Raw genomic sequence first — 20,648 nt, 5'->3', positions numbered from 1 at the left:
TAACAGGCTATCAAAGTAAATATATTGTGATCCAGAGAGGAAAGAGATTATTCCCTGTAAGTCCCAGAAATACTTGAAATGACATATTAATATTGGTTATGGTAATCACACAATGTGCTCAATGACACGAGAGGGAAGAGACTTTTTGCTCAGTTATGAGCATCTATACTTGTATATAAATAAATAGGATTTCAACAGCTGAAAAGAAAACATTTCTTAACAAAAACAGAAAACCCTGTGAACATGCGGTGCTGCATTGAAACACAAACACACTGAAACTGAAGCGGCATCAGCTCAGAAAACACACCAAAAAAAACACAAAGTCGCTCGCTGACATTCAGAGTGAGATAGAGCTGTAATATTTATCAAAATGAAGGTTTGTCTTACCTCGCTGATAAACACGTGCGAGCTGCCAGCGTGAGGCGAGCTGTGAGAGTCTGTACTGTAGCACCACGCTGACCCTGACACACACACATACACACACACACACACACACACAACCCTCCCGCCATCGAACCCCCCTCTCCTTCCAAACACCTCACCCTGGACAGTCTGGTCTCTCTTGACTCAAGAAGTTTCTCCTGGTTTTAAGACGTTTGCTCACTCTTTTGTCAGGATTCATCATCATAAATTAGTTTTTAACTTGGTACTGCGGTTATTTTCATATTTGTTTGCGCGCTAATGCTGTTTATTTGAGGGGAAACACTACAGGGGAACAAGGGAAAACATCGATTACAGAAATAAATCACTATGAAACTTCACAGCACTTATTATTTGTGTGACACGTTTTTACGATATCGTACAGTCAGATATGCAGAATTTTAGATATCACTGTTTATATGAATGAATAAATTAGAAAACCGGTATTTTTTTTGCAGTACAAAGTTCTATAAATGAAGCTATGAACGATATATGAACAAACCCTTCTGTAAAAACCTTCAGCGTGGTGCATGTGTGTGCTAAAGCCCGGATCTTAAAACACTGAATATCATGAATATTTAGTCACCGTCCAAACTGTGTGTGTGTATATTTCCATGAACCTCTCACATTATGGTCTAAAAATGTTCTTCAAGCCTTGTCTATAGTCCCTGATCTGTCATATTTCATTACATTTAATCTAAAAAGAAACACTAGAATCCCCCTTAAAACCCCTCGAGATGTGTAACATACATGTAGAACATAACATAAAATATACGTCAGGAAACAAAATGACCTCACTGTCTGCAGGTTTCAGTTCCTATGAATGTAATGTAATCCCTGTCATACACTATGCTATGAAGTAATATATAATATTTCAGTTTCAACACGCTTTGTAGCTGCCTGTGAACGGAGGAACATTTTCAAGTTGTTTGTCGGTTTTGGACGAGTGACCGTTGACCACTTTAGTCATTAATTAACTGCTTTCCTTTGAAGGAGCTTCTGCGTGTGAGCGCGCGGCCTTGACGTCGCGTGTTTGTTTTATCGGGCAGCCGTCGGCCTTCCCACCTTCTTTTTTCACATGCGGCACCTGACGTCTTCCCATCGTCAAAAACACGGCGTGTCACTGCAGTTCATTCACGTGTTTGTCCTGTGACATTTATTTATTAAGTACATTAGTTTACATTAGTTTAACCTCCAGGTCTGAAAAGAAAGAGTCAGTGATAAAGTACCTTAAATCTGCATTCTCTATAATGTCCACCAGGGGGCGACTCCTCTTGTTGTATAGAAGTTTATGCGAAAATGTCTACTCTCTTGACTTATTCCTTCAGTAAACATTGTAAGCATGAGTTTATGTCTCAATCTCTAGTTTTAAGTGTTCTTCAATACAGCATGATGCTCATGTAGTAAATTAAGGTAATTTCGAGTCAAACAGAGTATTTGATGCTGCAAATTACTTTGATGCTTCATATTTTCCATTATGGGGTGAGATTATTTTAGTGATATCTTTTTTCTCCCCTTATTTTTGTTTGTTTTACATGTTTAGTTTCATTCTTTTTCACTTTTGAGTGTCGTATTTTTGTTGAACTGCAGTAATAACTAAATAAAATATCAAATATTAAAAAGAAACCAAATTTATATATTTCAGTGTTGTTATGTTAATGATTTGTATTCATGTATCTTCAATCTGGTGTTTTATGATGAAATCGATTTGAAACCACAAATAAACACAATAAAATTGTCAACCGTGCACGGGTTCTTGTGAAAACCTTTCCTTCAGAGAGGTTTTCATTCCCAGCTGTGATTGTAAAAAAAAACACAAACAACACACATGGACACGTGGTATCGCTCCAATCATGTGGTGTGTTACTTTCACACCAGTATACCCAGTCCTGATTATACCACAGTGCCATTTAGGTCAACAGTGCATCACCTCTGCACTGTTTTGACCTATTTAGCTGAGTGTGTTTTAGCTGCAGTGACAGGATGCGGGAACCAGACAGCTTACTTCCTGCCAGATGTCACAGAAACAGCAAACTGCATGAGCTACATTAAGGTAGGTAGGTAGGTAGGTAGGAAGATAGGTAGATAGGTAGGTAGGGAGGTAGGTAGGTAGGTAGCTAGCTAGCTAGCTAGCTAGCTATGTAGGTAGATAGCCAGGTAGATAGATAGGTAGCTAGCTAGCTAGCTAAGTATAGATAGATAGATAAATAGATAGATAGATAGATAGATAGATAGCCAAGTCGATAGCTAGCTAGGTAGCTAGCTAGCTAGCTACCTAGCTAGATACCTACCGAGCTGGCTAGCTAGGTATCTTGGTAGATAGATAGATAGATAGATAGATAGATAGATAGATAGATAGATAGATAGATAGATAGAAATGAAAACATGATCATTGAATAAAATAAAAGCAAAAATAAAGTTGATGGGATCTGTTGGGTAAAAAACATAAAGCACTTTCTCAAAAAAAAGAAGGAAAAAAAGCAACAGCCAGCTGAGATGAGATCAACTAAAATCATTTCTGTGAATTACTGCGAGACCACCGCACTGACCTGATTAGTGTCGGCCCGTAACAGAGAAACACACATTTAGGGTCATGACCCAAAAAGAAAAAACATCATCAGAAAACATATTTTAGACTTCAGTAATCCAAACCAGAAGGTTAAAACAAATGGCAGAACTATGAAGAAAAGGGCCAGGATGCTGGGGAGGGTTCTGCTGGGAAACCACAAGTTTTGGCTTAAAGCGATATAACAAATGAAATTAGAAGTTTGTTTGCCTGTCTCTTTCCTGTTAGGACACAACCCAAGATACCGGTAGTACACAAAGGGCCGGTCAAGACAGACGTGAGCTGGCATACCACCGTTAAAATATCATCACAAGTTCTCGCTGAAGAGTCTCACCCGACATTTTCTCATCCAGACTCGACGCTTTGCCTTCTGCTTTAGACCTTTTATTTTCCCCTGCAGGGCATTATCAGAGAAAATAGGTATAGTTACCCTGTATTTTTCAAATCCTATCCTGTGTAGGTTTAAGATTTGAGTGAATAACATCTGTAAAGATTCTCCTGATGCGTGTGATGAAACCCAATTTCAAAACCAGGTGGGACTTTAAAACTCATTTAGTCTGAGACTGTCGAAGCTCTATGTTAGCTTCTTTTAACGACTTGAGACTTCGTTCTCCATCTGGTTCTACAAAACTCGACTGCTTGTACGGACAGAAAGAATAGCAACTCTGTCAACACACGTATGACACGTATAATTTAAGATAAAAAAAATAAACGCTTGAACCTGTGGTTTAAGCTGCAGTAACCTGTTACTGACAGCGCACACTTCCTGTGTTAGGAAACTCTTTGCGGTGTGAAGGTTTGCCCAGCAGGCCGACACTATGGTGACGTCACACAACATATTAGTCGAGCGTTTCACGTTGTTTTTCACGAGTCTTCATCCTGGAGAGACCCAACTCTCTCAGTCTGCATCTCCTATTCTCATGTAAGTGTTATATACATTTCTATTCATTGTACAGCTGCAGAATTTATACACAGCATGTGTGTCTTTTATCGGGATGTTTTAGTTGACGTTTGAGTCATTACTCCTTCCACATGAGGGCCTTTGTCAGAACAACAGCCAAAGCTTTAGCAAACACAGCTGGTGCATAACTGTGTTTGAGGTTGACATTATTCTCTGCTCTCCACAGGGAGCAACGATGACAAAACAGGCCCTCCTGAACGCTCTGGAGGAACTCGGACAAGTCGACTTCCAGCGCTTCAAGTGGTACCTGGAAGATGAACGCCATAAAGACTCCTCGACCATCCCAAAGAGCAAGCTGGAGAACGCAGAGATGTGGGACACGGTGGATCTGATGATCCAGATCTACACACTGCCTGGGGCTGTGGAGGTGACCTATCAGCTTTTAAAAAAGATCAACAGGAATGATCTGCTGCTGAGTTTGTCACACAGCAGCTCGGCGACAAAAGGTCAGTCACGCGAATGTCTGAACGAAGCAAATGTAAGACGACAATTTCCATAAAGAGCAGCGATGCTCTGACCCTGGTTGACGTATAGTGCGAGCTACAGGTATTTTGTATGCGTTTCAGCCACCTGGTTGCATGTTGTGGTGCCAATTTCTTTCCACTCCTTTGGATGTGCTTTCTTTCACAGTCTCTATCGTAAGATATCACGCCAAAAGATACAGGATTGATGGCATTCTTTGGAAAATAATCAAGATTAAATCCGAGTAAACTGCTGTTTCTTGTAGTTTATATCCAGTTTCTGTAAAGACGCTGTTCAAAATTAATTAAATTGAATTAAGGGTTTACTCATACTTAACCAATGCTTAATAGCGTTTAGTTATTATAAAGCTTACCGTTGTTTGTTACTCTTCGGAAGACAATCCTATACCAGAAGATACTTTGTGTACTATTTCTGCAACTGTAGGCGAACTACCTAAATACTTCATACTTTCTATATTTGTGTTCAACACAGATGCGAGGGCTTTGGTACCAAAGTCGCCATGCATCTCAAAATACCAACAAAGGCTTAAATCAAACCTTCAGAACAAGTTTATCTGCATCCAAGAAGGGTGGAAGAATGACGAGCAACGTCTCGATGATATCTACACAGAGCTGTATGTCACAGCCGAGGGTGAAGTAAACATCAACAAACAGCATGAGGTCAGGCAGATTGAGGGGATGGTGGGGAAACCAGCGGGAACAGAAAAAACAATTAAACCTTGTGACATGTTCCAACACCCCTCTGGAAGATATAAACCCACGAGAACAGTGCTGACAAATGGAATCGCAGGAATTGGCAAAACTTTTCTTGTGCACAAGTTTGTGTTGGACTGGGCTGAAGGAAGAGCCAATCAAGATGTGCATCTCGTTTTCCCCTTGATCTTCCGCCAGCTGAATTTATGGAAGGGAGAAAAAATGCGTTTAGCAGAGCTCATTCATAAATGTATCACGGAGACCAGAGACATCAAGGAAGAAGCTCTTAATCACATCTTTACAATTCTGCAGTCTTCAGGAAACACCAACTACGACAAGAGTGAATTCAAACTTCTGTTTGTTTTGGATGGACTTGATGAGAGCCACCTTCATCTGGACTGCTCCACCAGTGAAAACAGGGGCGTCAACATTGACGTGACAGCGTCCACCTCAGTGGATGTGATGATCACGAACCTCATCAAGAAGAAACTGCTTCCCTCTGCTCGCCTCTGGATAACCACTCGACCTGCCGCAGCCAATCAGATTCCTCGAGAGTTTATCAACATCATGACAGAGATCAGAGGGTTCACTGATGCACAGAAGGACGAATTCTTCAGGAAGAGATTCAGTGACGAAGAGCAGTCCAGCAGAATCATCTCTCACATCAAGGAATCACGAAGCCTCCACATCATGTGCCACATCCCAGTCTTCTGCTGGATCACTGCTAAAGTTCTGGAGGATGTGTTGAAGACCAGAAAGGAAGGAGATCTGCCCAAGACCCTGACTGAGATGTACGCAGTATTCCTGGTGTTTCAGATTCATCAGACAAACAAGAAGTATGACCAAAAAAAGTGCATTCAGTGCATAGAGTCATTAGCAAAACTGGCTTACCACCAACTGGAAGATGGCAACCAGATCTTCTACGAGAAAGATCTCAAAGAGAGTGGCATCGATGTCAGTGGAGCCTCGGTGTGCTCAGGAGTGTTCACAGAGATCTTCAAAGAGGAACGTGGGGTGAAGAATGATGAAGCCAAGATGTTTAGCTTTGTCCATCTGACTGTTCAGGAGTTTTTGGCAGCTTTCTATGTGGAGTGGGCAGTCATTAACAAACACAAAAATGTGATGTGTGAGCCAGAGCAAACTTGTGGCAGACAAATGCAAATGCTTTTCAGTAAACCATCACTGACTGAGGTCCACATGTTTGCTATTGACATGGCCTTGAAGAGTCCAAATGGACACCTGGACCTGTTCCTCCGATTCCTCCTGGGTCTTTCACTGCAGACCAATCAGACTGGCCTACGAGGTCTATTGAAAAACAAAAAAAGCTCAAAGAACAATCGGGAAACAGTCGAGTACATCAAGAAGAAGATCAGTCTGTCTGATCTGTCTCCAGAGAGAAGCATCAATCTGTTCCACTGTCTGAATGAACTGAATGATCGTTCTCTCGTGGAGGAGATCCAACAGTACCTCAGTTCAGGAAGTCTCTCCACAGATAAACTGTCTCCTGCTCAGTGGTCAGCTCTGGGCTTCATCCTGCTGTCATCAGGAAACAATCTAGATGTGTTTGACCTGAAGAAATATTCTGCTTCAGAGGAAGTTCTTCTAAGGCTGCTGCCAGTGGTCAAAGCCTCCAACAAAGCTCTGTAAGTGCAGATACTAACTGTGACACAGGGTTGTAGTTGCAAGATTTAGTCCACAAATTGGTTAGTTGATCAATTGAAGAGTCATTCAAATTGTTTTTTAGTATGATTTTCCCTCCACAGAGGAATAAATGAAAATTACAGTATCGGCTAGATTGTATTCTTTGCTGTAATTGCTGTTTCCAGTTTCCAGTAATATACAATCAGGCTACGAGATGGCTTTTTCATATGGTAGAAATAGTGTCAGCTTTTAAAAAAAGTCGTTATCACCAATTCTCTTTCAGACTGAGTGGCTGTAATCTGTCAGAGAGAAGCTGTGAAGCTCTGTCCTCAGTCCTCAGCTCCCAGTCTTCTAGTCTGAGAGAGCTGGACCTGAGTAACAACGACCTGCAGGATTCAGGAGTGAAGCTGCTCTCTGTTGGACTGGAGAGTCCTCACTGCAGACTGGAGACTCTCAGGTGAGATCGATATGTATGTATACATATACAGTATGTATATAATAGACTTTACAGTGAAGTAGTAGACGTCTTGTTTTCAACATATTTCTACATGAGCGACGACAATATCGAAAAACCATATCAGAGAGAAAATATTCATCAGATTAGGAAGGGGCTGTCAGAAGTTCCCATCATATTTCAACATTGGTGAAACCAATATGGATTTCCTCTAACTAAAATACATATGACAGAAAAACATTCCTTTGGTTTTTACTGTCTATTTGATGAACGCATGTCTTCACTCTTGCGTCAAAAGGACAATCCCCAAATGTATTTGAAAAGAAAACACAGAATCCTGTTAAATGACTCGGAAATATCTCGGTTGTAACAGCAAATAATTTCTTTTTCAGGTTGAATCAAATCAGGCTTACAAAGAGATGCTGTCAGAAGCTCGCATCAGTCCTCAGTTCCCAGTCCTCCTGTTTGAGAGAGCTGGACCTGAGTAACAACTACCTGCAGGATTCAGGAGTGAAGCTGCTCTCTGCTGGACTGGAGAGTCCTCACTGCACACTGAAGACTCTCAGGTCAGATCAAACCATGGCGCTTTAGTGTCATAAAAATGTTTCCTCATTTTTGTTGTTTGAAATAAAGCAGCAGGAAACATTTAAAAAGGTACCTGGAATTTTAATATGAGTGAGCTCCAACTAAAAGCAAGATCCTTTCTTTCAAATGATTAACTCCACAATGGAATAGGGAAATTCTAAACTGTGGAAGCTTTTCTATTTTTTACGTTGTAGACAATAAAAACAATATCTGTGTTTCTTTATCTTTAATGTAATTATTCATTTAATTGTAAATATCCATGCTCCCTGTTATGGCACTCTGTTTATTGTTAGATGTTATGTACTTCCCGCCAGGACAAATTATTTGTATGTGAAAACATACATGGCAATAAATGGTTCTGGTTCTGATTTATCTGATTTATAACTGTTCTTCAGGCTGAGTGGCTGTAATCTGTCAGAGAGAAGCTGTGATTCTCTGACTTCACTTCTCAGCGCCCAGTCTTCTAGTCTGAGAGAGCTGGACTTGAGTAACAACGACCTGCAGGATTCAGGAGTAAAGCTGCTCTCTGCTGGACTGGAGAGTCCTCACTGCACACTGGAGACTCTCAGGTCAGATCTGACTCTGAGGCTTTTTAGTAAAACTGTACTGCGCCTCAAACAATTAATTGTAATTTATCATTACAGTCCCAATATTGGATTTGACTATTTCTATGTTTTCCACATTATGTGTAATCTTGACCATGTTCAGACAATATCGGATGTTCAGACAATATGTTCAGACAATATCAGATCCTCATATTGTCACATTTTAAATCTTAAAACATTGTTGATCGTAACGCTAAACTGTCCTATGGAGCCAGGGCAGTGATTGTTGATTTATATGTTGGGATACAGGAAACATTGAAACACTAGTATTCAAAATATAAAACATATTCAACCATAGTATTGGCACTAAATGGAAATTAAACATGGGCAATCAAAAATATATCAAATATAAATATGTATATTATTTGCATTTTTATGTAGTTTTCTGTTTTAACTGTCTTTGTTTTGGTGTGGGGGCTTTGGAGTGGGCAGACTTTGCAGTTTATATGTAAATCATGCTCTCATAAACATTGTACTTATTTAGGTTAAGTCAAACCTGGCTTACAAACACCTGCTGTCAGGGGTTCTCATCAGTTCTTACCTCCCAGTCCTCTACTCTGAGAGAGCTGGACCTGAGTAACAACGATCTAGAGGATTCGGGAGTGAGGCTGCTCTCTGCTGGACAGCAGAGTCCTCACTGCACACTGGAGACTCTCAGGTCAGTGGTCGTCTCTTTTTTAACAGATGGCCATTTAATTGGTCACAATTAAGTGTGTGTGTGTGTGTGTGTGTGTGTGTGTGTGTGTGTGTGTGTGTGTGTGTGGGTGTGTGTGTGTGTGTGTGTGTCCAGGCTGTCAGGCTGTCTGATCACAGAGGAAGGCTTTACCTCTCTGGCCTCAGCTCTGAGATCCAACCCCTCCCACCTGCGGGAGCTGGACCTGAGCTACAACCATCCAGGAGACCCAGGAGTCAAGCTGCTATCCGCTGGAGTGGAGAATCCCCTCTGGAGACTAGAAATGCTCAGGTATGAACAGACAACAAGAGCTTACTGTCACACTGGCAACTCAGGACTGTTGGTTCACAGTCATTACCAACAGCACCGCTGTGAAGACAGTAATTAAGTGTCCCTGTCCCCACTGAGACTGACCTAACTGCTGAGTATAACGAGACAAGGCAAGTTTATTTGTACAGCACATTTCAATAACAAAGTGCTTCACATAAAAGCAATAAAAGTATGAAAACATAATGCAGAGCAAAACAAGATTTAAAAACAATTAAAAAAACATTCATTAAAACATTAAAAAACAATAAAGAAGCAGAAGAAGAGGCCCCAGTATTGAACCTTGGGGAACACCACATATCTTTTTTTCTACACTAAACTGAATTTTTTTTTTTTTTAAATGACTGAGAGTCTGTCCGACATCTGAGTGCTTTGTTTATTCCTCCAGAGTGGAACATGGTGGCGAGCAGAGGCTGAGACTTGGTCTGAGGAAGTGTAAGTGTGTAAGGCAGCGCATGTTCAGGTAGTTTGTATCAAAAGCTTGTGTCTGCAATCATTTCTCAAATTAAAAGAAGATCCAAAGACCCATCAGGTGTGTTAGACGATATCCTGCATTGTGTCTTGTTCTCTCCATCAGATGCCTGTGAACTCACACTGGACACGAACACAGCAAACAGACACCTCAAACTGTCTGACAACAACCGGAAGGTGACAGCAGTGAGAGAGAAGCAGCCGTACCCTGACCACAGACGGAGGTTTGACTTCTGGTATCAGCTGATGTGTAGAGATGGTCTGACTGGCGGTCGCTTTTACTGGGAGGTCGAGAGGAGAGGAGACGTTGACGTGTCGGTGACTTACAGAGGAATCAAGAGGAAAGGAAAAGGCGCCGACTGCTGGTTCGGAGGGAATAATCAGTCCTGGAATCTTTTCTGCTCCGACGTTGATGGTTACTCTGTCAGTCACAATGACAGTAGTGCCGGCCACTCCTCTTCCTTCTCTTCCTCCTACTTCTCCTCCTCTGTCTCTCACAGAGTAGGAGTGTATGTGGACTGGCCTGCTGGCACTCTGTCCTTCTACAGAGTCTCCTCCGACACGCTGATCCACCTCCACACCTTCAGCACCACGTTCACTGAGCCTCTTTATCCCGGGTTTGGGTTTGGGTTTGTTGGTTCCTCAGTGTCGTTGTGTTCGCTGTAGGAGGGATAGTCTTTTCCTGCGTGGAGAAACACACACACACACACACACACACACACACACACACACACACACACACCCTTTTTGTAAGTCATACTCATATGGTTGACAGTAAGACAAAATTTGTATTGTAATTTTAAAGGCAACATTACAATGCAATATACTAATATACTATCATGAACCAGAGTTTTACTTGATCTATATATATATATATGTGTGTGTGTGTGTGTGTGTGTGTGTGTGTGTGTGTGTGTGTGTGCAATGCCATCTCAAGTAAAGTGACATTATCTTTTTAATTTCCATTTTTTCGTCCCTTTTTTGTTGAATGTTATCTGGGTTTAAAGAGAATATCACTTACCTGTATTATTGTTTTCTATTGTGCACGGTTGTGTTTTATATTGTTTTTAAAGGAACATGGTCGTCTTGTGACGATCATGTTTTTCATCACGCTGTTGCGAATTTGTTTTTTCTTCTATTTTGGTCTGTTCTCAATGTATCTGACACATTTTCTAATAAACAAACACACATTAAAAAAAAAAAATCAGACAACTTTATGTGTGTGTATTTCTTATGTATTGCCAACAGCTATTACACTGAAGTCCAACATTTTCTGACTCCGTTGTTGACGGACTTGCTGACTGTGATTCATTCGCATCATGCAGTTGTGTCATGGGTTGAGTTTTGTTTCCTGTTTTATTTTGTAGTCTTGTGTCCCCTGCGTCTCTGCACTTCCTGCCCTCATTGTGTCCACCTGTTGCTCGTTACCTCCTCTTGTATTTAAACCCCATTCGTCTTCGGTTTTTGGTCTATTTTTTTTTCTGTTTTTAGCATCTGGGTCTTTCCTCCGTTCTGCCGTGACAGAACGAACCGACCACGAGACAAGCGACAACTGGGGTTTAAATACAAGTGGGAGGTAACGAGCAACAGGTGGACACAATGAGGGCAGCACAGGTGCAGGGAACACACAATCAGGAACCAGGTAGACAGACAATCACCAGGGCAGGAAGTGCAGAGACGCAGGGGACACAAGACTACAAAATAAAACAGGAAACAAAACTCAACCCATGACAAGTTGTGTGGATTCCTGTTGAATATTTACTGGAACTCACATGACAAAAGAGGAACAAGCACAAATATGTGACTTCTTCATCGGTCACATCCTGACTTCATTCCTTCCTTCTTCATTTCTTGTAAACTTTCTTAACTTGATGCAGCCGCTCGACTCCAGAGGGACCGGCCTTTTTACGTAGCCGACACGTTCTGATATTGAACCTTAAGGTAAGAGCGTTGGGTTTTCTTTTTATGCTTTCAGCTCTTTATTTAGATGCCTTTGTGGATACATGATGAGAAGCTTACGAACTCTTTTGACTCCGTTCAAATGACTGTAAACTTATCTCTACACTAACGCCATCTAAATACTTCATGTTTATATGTCAGTGACATTTTCATCAGAATCAAATTGTTGACATTGTTGTGTATATTGATAATTAAATGTTGCTACATGGTTTTTTTTCTTCATATAGTTAAAGTCAAAATGATCAGTGATTGTTTGAAACGCATCTTAATTACTCAAATTAAGTGATGCATATCAGATTTAATTAAGATACACATCAGATGAACAGTGAATGAAGCCTTTTTAAGGGGATTGAAAGTAACTGGAAATGTCAAAATTAACTTAAAATTTAAAAACGTTTTCATATTGTATAATGTAACACTGACCTACAAAAATAAAATAAATTCAGAAAATATAATTTTTTAGATCCATCTTTGTGAATCACACACTAATAGTTAAGTTTTGTATTCCAGTGTTATTGCCTCGATGGCTTTTATTCTGGTATTTACCGTTTGGTCTACGGTGATTTATTTTGAAAGGATCCCGGTCTCAAAGTAGAGCCAAGACAAGGAAAGCCGTAATTAAGGTAGTTAGTGTGCAAACAAGTGGCGGAAACATCAACGTCCGTCCCGTGAAGGTAAAGTAAAAGGTTTATGCGTCTTAACATCTGCAGTTGAAGAGGTAACAAGGTGTTTTAACCGGTTAATATCTGTTTTATTTGGTAAAGATGTTGAGTTAACGTTGATGTTAGTTCACGTGACTCATAGAAACCTCAAACGGTACCTTTTTTTTTTTTAATCGGGGTTAACGTCGTACTTAATCCTCGTTGGATGGTTTATCATAGCCTCTCTGTATAAAGTTCGGTTGAAGATGTTGAAATTCGTTAAATTAATATTTATGTTGATTATTAACAGATTTAACTTTCGCCCCGTGTAACTTTCACTTTCGCTCTCGTCGTGACACAAATAGATTTCCTCCTTCCAGACTAAAAAGAAAAGGTGAATATATGTTAAAAAATCATTTTGTCCACGTCGAATATATTATTATTATTATTATTATTATTATTATTATTATTATTATTATTATGATGATTTTAATCTTCTCATAATGACTCGTGTAATCTGACTGCTTGGTTCCAGTTTGACACAAAACTTTAAAAGTGTTTGAATGTGCTCGGCTCTTGTGGTTGTTTGCAGGAAAAACAAAGAAGATTTTGAGACGCTGGTGACGCTTGTTTATTTGTTTGTGATGAAGTTACCAACGTGACGTGATGGTGACCGCGCAGCTGCGTGGAGGCGCTTTGTGTAAAGAGCTTTATTACATTATTATTACATTTCATTTAGCTGAGTCCATCTAGCGGAGGAAGAGCGGAACTGCACCATCTGTTTGTTCTCTGCCTCAAACTTTATAATGATGCTATTTATCAAACATGCTAACCACAGCTGCTGAATGTTGTCTTTTCATGAGGATTTTATTACTTTTTTATGACGTTTTTATTAATTTTTATTTTCCTCAAATGTATTTATTTATTAAATAATACATTTAAATAAAAATGTAATTAATTTTAATTACATTATAATTAAATTAAAATGTAAAATTAATTATATTAATAATAAATAATTAATTAATGAAATTACATTACAATAAAAATGTATTTAATACATTTATTTATTGTCCTCAAATATCCCACAACTATTCTTTTTTTATTTTTTTTAAGTTAGTCTGGTTTAGTTTTTTCATGTCAGGCTAAATTATTTTGGTGGTTGGTATTACAAAATCAACGTGGTCAACTAATTTCATAAAGGTAAAACACACTTATTTTTATACAAATGGGAACAAATAACTTTTTTTTAATGGTCGTTGAAACTGAAAATGTGATAGCCATTTTTATTTTGAGTAATTAAGATACTAACCAGTTATACAACAGCTTAATAATAAATAAAACATAAATATAAAATAATCCAAAAAATTGTCTTGTAGTTTCTTTTTACATTTTTAAATTCCTGGATCCATGAAGAAGAAAAAAGCATAATACCAGAAGTTCAGCTGTCGTGTTCTTCACTGATCCCTCAAAGTTGAATCCAGAGGTCGCCGTCAGTGACAGGAATGATGATGAATAATAATATGTGACCGCTGACAGCATCTTGTTGTGTTTTTTGTGACGCCGCAGGGCTCCGCTATGAGTACGTGCCAGCAGACGGTGGAGGGAGTCGTCTCTAAAACCTGTGAGGAACCCGACTGGCCCACGAAAGCTCAAAGGTGAGACGAGGATCTCTAAATGTCCGGGACTCTTCTCCGTGTCAGGGATTCACTCCACCGACATTACTCACAGTCAGATCTCCGTGTGTGTTGTGTTGTTGAAGTCCAGAGCAGCGGAGGAGACCGGACTCTCCCGGACCTGAAGCCAGCTGCGTGTCCATCAAGTCCATGTTGCCACCTCTGGCGTTTCCTACAGAGACACTGTGAGTCCGCCACGTTCGCATGACATCATGTTGTGTCCTCTTGTCATGTTAAAGAGGCGACGTCTGGTGCTGCAAAGTGAAACCAATGCAGTTGAGGCAAAAAAAACAGCAGTTCCTCAAATGGCCACTTGAGGCCGGCTCCAAATAATAATGTTACCAGTTTAACGAGCGAATATTATGAACTTTCTTTTATGTTCCCAACTGGATGATCATACTCTGACGCTAATGTTGCTCCAATAAAACTCAATCAGTCATTCATGAACATGTATAGCTAAAGGTTTGAGAGGTGTGATGGTGTTTCTCTTTGTTTCTGTCAGTGTCCCTCAAGGGCCGGACTCCGCCTTACCAGACGATGTGTCCATCAAACGGTCCATGATCCATCCCATTGCCTTCGCAGACGATCAGCACTTTGATGAAGACTGGTAAGTGGAAGTTAAACCAGATGAGTTTGTTATTCTGCAGCTCTCCTCTCACATTCAAGAGGGCAGATTTTTTTTTTTGGGAAAAGTTTGAAAGTAGATTCAACTTCAACACTAGCGTCATCGCATCTTGCGGCTATTGTTGTTATTCCCTGTAGACTTCGTGATTTGCATATTGTTTTTTTTTTGCAGTTTCCAGCAAGTTCCCAGTGTGCAGTCCGTCAAGTTTCTTCCAAAGGATTTGGACTCCATATTTAGGGTGCGTAGATGTCCAACAACAACTTTTTGACCTCAACTCCAAATACAATAAAACCTTTTTCTTCCTTTTCCAGACTCTGCAGGAAAACCTTGCCACCTTCGTGAAGAGCGAGCTGAAAGCGTTCCAAAATATGCTGAGCCTTAGTTACCCAGAATGCCTAAAGAGTGAGGATGAGGAGGTGTTGGGTGGTGAAGAGGAACAGAAGAGGAGGAGCAACCGAGAGGCGTGTCTGAAGCTCACGCTGCACTTCCTGAAGACAATGAAGCAGGAGGAGCTGGCTGACTGTCTGCAGAGCCGTAAGGTTTTTTATTTCCACACTCCACTTTCCTGACAATTACATGAACATCCAGTGATTAATCTCATTTGTTGTGCGTTAATCCAGGAACTGTTGCTGCGGTTTGTCAAAGTCGACTCAAATCCAACCTGCAGAACAAGTTCCAGTGTGTGTTTGAGGGCATCGCAAAAGCAGGAAATCCAACTCTTCTGAATCAGATGTACACTGAGCTCTACATTACAGAGGGAGGGGCCTCCGGGGTCAACGACGAACACGAGGTCAGGCAGATCGAAACGACGTCTAGGAAACCAGACCGACCAGAAAGAACCATCAGGTGTGAAGACCTCTTCAAACCCGGACCTGGAAGACCATGCCGAGTCAGAACAATGATGACAAAGGGAGTGGCTGGAATTGGGAAAACGGTCTTGACACAGAAGTTCTCCCTGGACTGGGCTGAAGGCAAAGCCAACCAGGACGTCCATCTCACGTTTCCATTCACGTTCAGAGAGCTGAATGTGCTGAAGGAGAAGAAGTACAGCTTGGTGGAGCTTGTCCGGCACTTCTTTAGCGAAACCAAGGAAGTGGAGCTCTGCCAGTTTGAGGAGTTCCCGGTCGTCTTCATCTTCGACGGTCTGGACGAGTGTCGGCATCCTCTGGACTTCCAGAACAACGAGATCCTGACTGACATCACACAGTCCACCTCGGTGGATGTGCTGCTGACGAGCCTCATCAGGGGGGAACTGCTTCCTGGTGCTCGCCTCTGGATAACCACACGACCTGCTGCAGCCGATCTGATCCCTCCCCACTGGGTAGACATGGTCACCGAGGTCAGAGGGTTCACCGACCCACAGAAGGTGGACTACTTCGAGAAGAGATTCAGTGATCCGGGGCAGTCCAACGAAATTGTCTCCCACATCAAGACATCACGAAGCATCCACATCATGTGCCACATCCCGGTCTTCTGCTGGATCACTGCTACAGTTCTGGAGGACGTGTTGAAGACCAGAAAGGAAGGAGAGCTGCCCAAGACCCTGACTGAGATGTACACCCACTTCCTGGTGGTTCAGACCAAACTGAAGTACATGAAGTATGATGGAGGAGCTGAGTCGGATCCACACTGGAGTCTGCAAAACAGGGAGATGATTGTGTCTCTGGGGAAACTGGCGTTTGAGCAGCTGCAGAAAGGCAACCTGATCTTCTACGAATCCGACCTGAAGGAGTGTGGCATCCCTATCAGAGCGGCCTCGGTGTACACAGGAGTCTTCACACAGATCTTTAAGGAGGAGAGCGGACTGTACCAGGACAAAGTGTTCTGCTTCGTCCATCTGAGTGTTCAGGAGTTTCTGGCGGCTCTTCATGTCCATTTGACCTTCATCAACTCTGGTGTCAACCTGCTGTCACAAGAGGAAACCATCTCCTGGTGGTGGCGGTGGATGTTTCTCATCAGAAAAAAACCTGAACCAACGCATCTCTACCATTGTGCTGTGGACATGGCCTTGAAGAGTCCAAACGGACACCTGGACTTGTTCCTCCGCTTCCTCCTGGGTCTTTCTCTGCAGACCAATCAGACCCTCCTTCAAGGTCTGATGACGCAGACAGGAAGAAGCTCAGCGACCGATCAGGAAACAGTCGAGTACATCAAGAAGAAGATCAGTGAGAATCAGTCGACGGAGAGAAGCATCAATCTGTTCCACTGTCTGAATGAACTGAATGATCGTTCTCTCGTGGAGGAGATCCAGCAGTACCTGAGTTCAGGAAGTCTCTCCACGGATAGACTGTCTCCTGCTCAGTGGTCAGCTCTGGGCTTCATCCTGCTGTCCTCAGAGAACGATCTGGACGTGTTTGACCTGAAGAAATACTCTGCTTCAGAGGAAGTTCTTCTGAGGCTGCTGCCTTTGGCCAAATCCTCCAACAAAGCTCTGTAAGTGTAAACGTGATGGCTAAATGAGTGTCTTTATCAACTGATTGTTGCAACATTTGATTGGTTTATCAGTTGAAAAATCCCCTTTGATTCTTTCTTCAGTTTTATTGTACCTTCACAGATTATGGCAGCCATGAGATTATATAAACGTCTTGTCATATTATAGGTAGTTCCTTTATGAATTTGTCATTGGGATAACAGAGGAATGACCATACTTTTTATTGTTGTATTAATAGCTGGTAAATCACAGTAATATACACAATAAAAAACACTAATCATTCGATAGATGGTCTCTTTCCTCGAGATCCCTGTGCTTGATTGTTCGTCTCGTGTAAAGGCAACCATATACATGTGATGTGTTTTTCATATGAGATGCTCTGTCACTGACTGTCCTTCAGGCTGAGTGGCTGTAATCTGTCAGAGAGAAGCTGTGAAGCTCTGTCGTCACTTCTCAGCTCCCAGTCCTGTAGTCTGAGAGAACTGGACCTGAGTAACAACAACCTGCAGGATTCAGGAGTGAAGCTGCTCTCTGTTGGACTGGAGAGTCCTCACTGCACACTGGAGTCTCTCGGGTCAGTTTTTTTTTTTTTTTTTGCTAAACCAATATGCATTTAAATATGGTTTGATTCTTGACCTTCCAGAAAGTTTCCTGCAAAGGGAAACATATGATTTTGCTTCAACACCTCCTCCAACCGCTGAAGCGCCTTTCACCGCTCTAATCTGCGACTTTTTTTCTAGCAGCAGCAGGCCGCTGTTTTCAACTACAGGCTTAGATGAACCCACTGCCCATTACCAGCCAGCAGCAAACAATTAAATATTATTCTGTGTCGGCCTCTCTAGGCTGTCTGGCTGTCTGATCACAGATGAAGGCTTTACCTCTCTGGCCTCAGCTCTGAGATCCAACCCCTCCCACCTGAGAGAGCTGGACCTGAGCTACAACCATCCAGGAGATTCAGGAATGAAGCTGCTGTCTGATGGACTGGAGGATCCGCTCTGGAAACTGGAAACACTCAGGTATGGACAGACAACCTGGCTCACTGTCACACTGATGAGTACAGGACTGTCTCAAGTCTGATGTTCATTGATGAGGAAGCTCCTGAGGGCTCATTCTGACTTTGTTCTTCCTCCAGAGTGGAACACAGTGGAGAGCAGTGGCTGAGACCCGGTCTGAGGAAGTGTAAGTGTGTGTTCACTTTGATTGTGTAAGAAGATTTAAAAAGATGAGTCATTATGATTCGATCTATTTATTTGATCTGTTAATGAAGCAACAGATAAACCCATCAGGTGTGTTAGATGATATCCTGCATTGTGTCTTGTTCTCTCCATCAGATGCCCGTGAACCCACACTGGACTCAAACACAGCAAACAGACACCTCAAACTGTCTAACTACAACCGGACGGTGTCACATGGGCGAGAGGAGCAGCCGTGTCCTGATCAACCAGAGAGGTTCGACTACTGGTATCAGGTGATGTGTACCGAGGGTCTGACTGGTCGCTGTTACTGGGAGGTCGAGTGGAGTAGAAGGATTGATATAGCGGTGACTTACAAAGGAATCAAGAGGAAAGGGAAAATCAATGCCTGCCGGTTTGGAGGGAATGATCAGTCCTGGTGTCTTTTTTGCTCCGATGTCGATGGTTACTCTGTCAGTCACAATGAAATTAGTACAGACCTCCATCACGCCTCTTCCTCCTCTGTCTCTCACAGAGTAGGAGTGTATGTGGACTGGCCTGCTGGCACTCTGTCCTTCTACAGAGTCTCCCCCGACACGCTGATCCACCTCCACACCTTCAGCACCACGTTCACTGAGCCTCTTTATCCCGGGTTTGGTTTCTGGTTGCCTGGTACCTCGGTGTCCCTGTGTTCACTGCAGGAGGGAGAGTCTCCTCCTGCGCTCACATAGCGCTCACATAGCTTGCCGCGGCTCAGTGGTTAGCAGGTCCGATTTTTTTTTTTATTTTTATTTTTTTTTTTATGCTTGCACCTCACCGACTGATATTAAGGCCAAATAGCTTGAGGGTGGTGACGCTGCAATGTTTCATTTCTTATTTCCTCTAGTGTAACACTGGACCAGTAGACCAAAGGAATCCTCACTTGAGTTGTACAGTTGTGCAACTTTCTATGAGTAATTAAAAAAAAAAGAGCCGTCTCGTGAATTCTCCTTTTTGTGATTTAAAAAAAAAAAAATTATATTGTTGTACTTGGGCTATGACTCTTTTGTATTAGACCTATAACACACCAATAATATATCTAAATGATTAACGTGGTGTTTGTATATTCACCCATGCTATTTATACTCCAAGCACTTTCCTGGGTCATTAGTAGCATATCCGCTCACTCTATAATATATTAAAGGATGCCGACAGACAGCAGAGGAGTGTGAGCTGTTCATTCAGGTTTTAGGAGCAGTGTCCCGGTCAGATTGCTTGTACACATCATGCAGCAGGATCCTACAAGAAGGTTTCTGACCTAAAACTACCCACAATGCATTTGGCCAATAGAAAGGCCCAAATATATTCATGATAGTCGAGCAACAAATAATATTTTGATGCTGTTGAATTGTGCTGTGTCACTCACATGTTTTTTTTTAATTCTAAAAGGTCATTTTTTTCACATCAAGAAAGTCCCATTTTGTCGCCGTAATGTGTCACATTGAATCATTTACTGTGAGTCAGAGTTTCACCTCCAACACATTTACTGAGCCTCTTTATCCCGGTTTGGGTTCTGGTTTGATTCCTCAATGTTTGTGTCTCCTATTGTGATTTTACTTGTTATTTTAAGTACTTTTTTAGTCTGTAATTTTTCAATGGATGTCACGTAGAATACATGCATTACATTTTCAAGGCAATAAATTAGCCATAAATCTGCTTCCACCAAGTAAGTCTCGACTGAATGTGAAGAGGTCCACTAAGTGGTTTGCTGAAGGAAGGTCAGCTAAAAATTCCTTGTAAGGATAATAAGTTACATAAATTATGATAAATTATAATCTCTATATGTCTATAAGAACCAAAGAGTGTTTGATGCTGAATAACTTCTTATTACATAAAGTATTTAGCTTCATTACTGTCAATATTTGAGTGGAGTATAGTTACAAGTTCCTTGAGTTTCAAACACATTTTACAGAAGAGAAAAAAAATGTTTTTAAAAAAAAAAATATTTTGATACAGATTCTTTTTTCATTTTTTTTTAAACTTCTAAATGTATTTTTGTATTTCACAAGTTGTATTTTCACAAACCATGACATGAGACAACTGTGATGTGTGTACTCTTTTCCATGTTTGTTTTTCTCTGAGAAGATTGTCTGACCAATACCTTTCAATAAAACACTTTTTAAAAAATATGATTGAGTTCTTCATCTGATTGAATATCCCCCTGAAACATTTTAACAACTACATAAACCTTTAAAACCAGACAGGTCAAAAAGCAATGGAATGTGAAGGG

At 41.4% G+C, this 20,648-nt stretch overlaps 2 protein-coding genes across 4 annotated transcripts; both read left to right on the top strand.

The window, feature by feature from the left end:
* The first annotated feature begins 4,122 nt into the window (after positions 1-4,122).
* On the top strand, positions 4,123-10,544 carry LOC137792871 (NACHT, LRR and PYD domains-containing protein 3-like). The gene is made up of 9 exons (XM_068588660.1): positions 4,123-4,367; positions 4,909-6,765; positions 7,047-7,220; positions 7,610-7,783; positions 8,198-8,371; positions 8,892-9,065; positions 9,198-9,371; positions 9,796-9,842; positions 9,985-10,544. Exons 1-9 carry the CDS (start codon positions 4,123-4,125, stop codon positions 10,542-10,544), a joined length of 3,579 nt encoding a protein of 1,192 aa, XP_068444761.1.
* A 4,585-nt stretch (positions 10,545-15,129) lies between these two features.
* On the top strand, positions 15,130-19,110 carry LOC137792878 (NLR family CARD domain-containing protein 3-like). Of its 3 annotated transcripts, XM_068588670.1 has the most exons (7): positions 15,243-15,310; positions 15,397-16,684; positions 16,736-17,209; positions 17,608-17,781; positions 18,050-18,223; positions 18,340-18,386; positions 18,539-19,110. In XM_068588670.1, the coding sequence occupies exons 1-7, from the start codon at positions 15,274-15,276 to the stop codon at positions 19,108-19,110; spliced, it is 2,766 nt and encodes a 921-aa protein (XP_068444771.1). In that variant the 5' UTR covers positions 15,243-15,273. The 3 variants fall into 3 exon arrangements, with proteins under 3 accessions (XP_068444772.1, XP_068444771.1, XP_068444770.1); XM_068588671.1 differs by having other exon boundaries at positions 15,130-15,324; positions 15,420-17,209; XM_068588669.1 differs by having other exon boundaries at positions 15,397-17,209.
* The last annotated feature ends 1,538 nt before the right edge of the window (positions 19,111-20,648 follow it).

This window comes from Clinocottus analis, unplaced genomic scaffold (assembly GCF_023055335.1).
Source record: "Clinocottus analis isolate CAN_PGR_092001 unplaced genomic scaffold, fCliAna1.0.p SCAF_22, whole genome shotgun sequence".
Taxonomy (NCBI): Eukaryota; Metazoa; Chordata; class Actinopteri; order Perciformes; family Cottidae; genus Clinocottus; species Clinocottus analis.
This window is presented reverse-complemented; position numbering and strand designations above follow the sequence as displayed.

Bases quoted from the DNA above. Each gene is read 5' to 3' on its own strand.
- LOC137792871 (XM_068588660.1), top strand. From the start codon at position 4,123: ATGACAAAACAGGCCCTCCTGAACGCTCTGGAGGAACTCGGACAAGTC. The intron at 4,368-4,908 runs GTCACACAGCAG...CACAGATGCGAG, and splicing joins AATGATCTGCTGCTGAGTTT to GGCTTTGGTACCAAAGTCGC. The intron at 6,766-7,046 runs GTAAGTGCAGAT...ATTCTCTTTCAG, and splicing joins AAAGCCTCCAACAAAGCTCT to ACTGAGTGGCTGTAATCTGT.
- LOC137792878 (XM_068588671.1), top strand. From the start codon at position 15,145: ATGCTGAGCCTTAGTTACCCAGAATGCCTAAAGAGTGAGGATGAGGAG. The intron at 15,325-15,419 runs TTCCACACTCCA...GCGGTTTGTCAA, and splicing joins AGAGCCGTAAGGTTTTTTAT to AGTCGACTCAAATCCAACCT. The intron at 17,782-18,049 runs GTCAGTTTTTTT...CGGCCTCTCTAG, and splicing joins TGCACACTGGAGTCTCTCGG to GCTGTCTGGCTGTCTGATCA.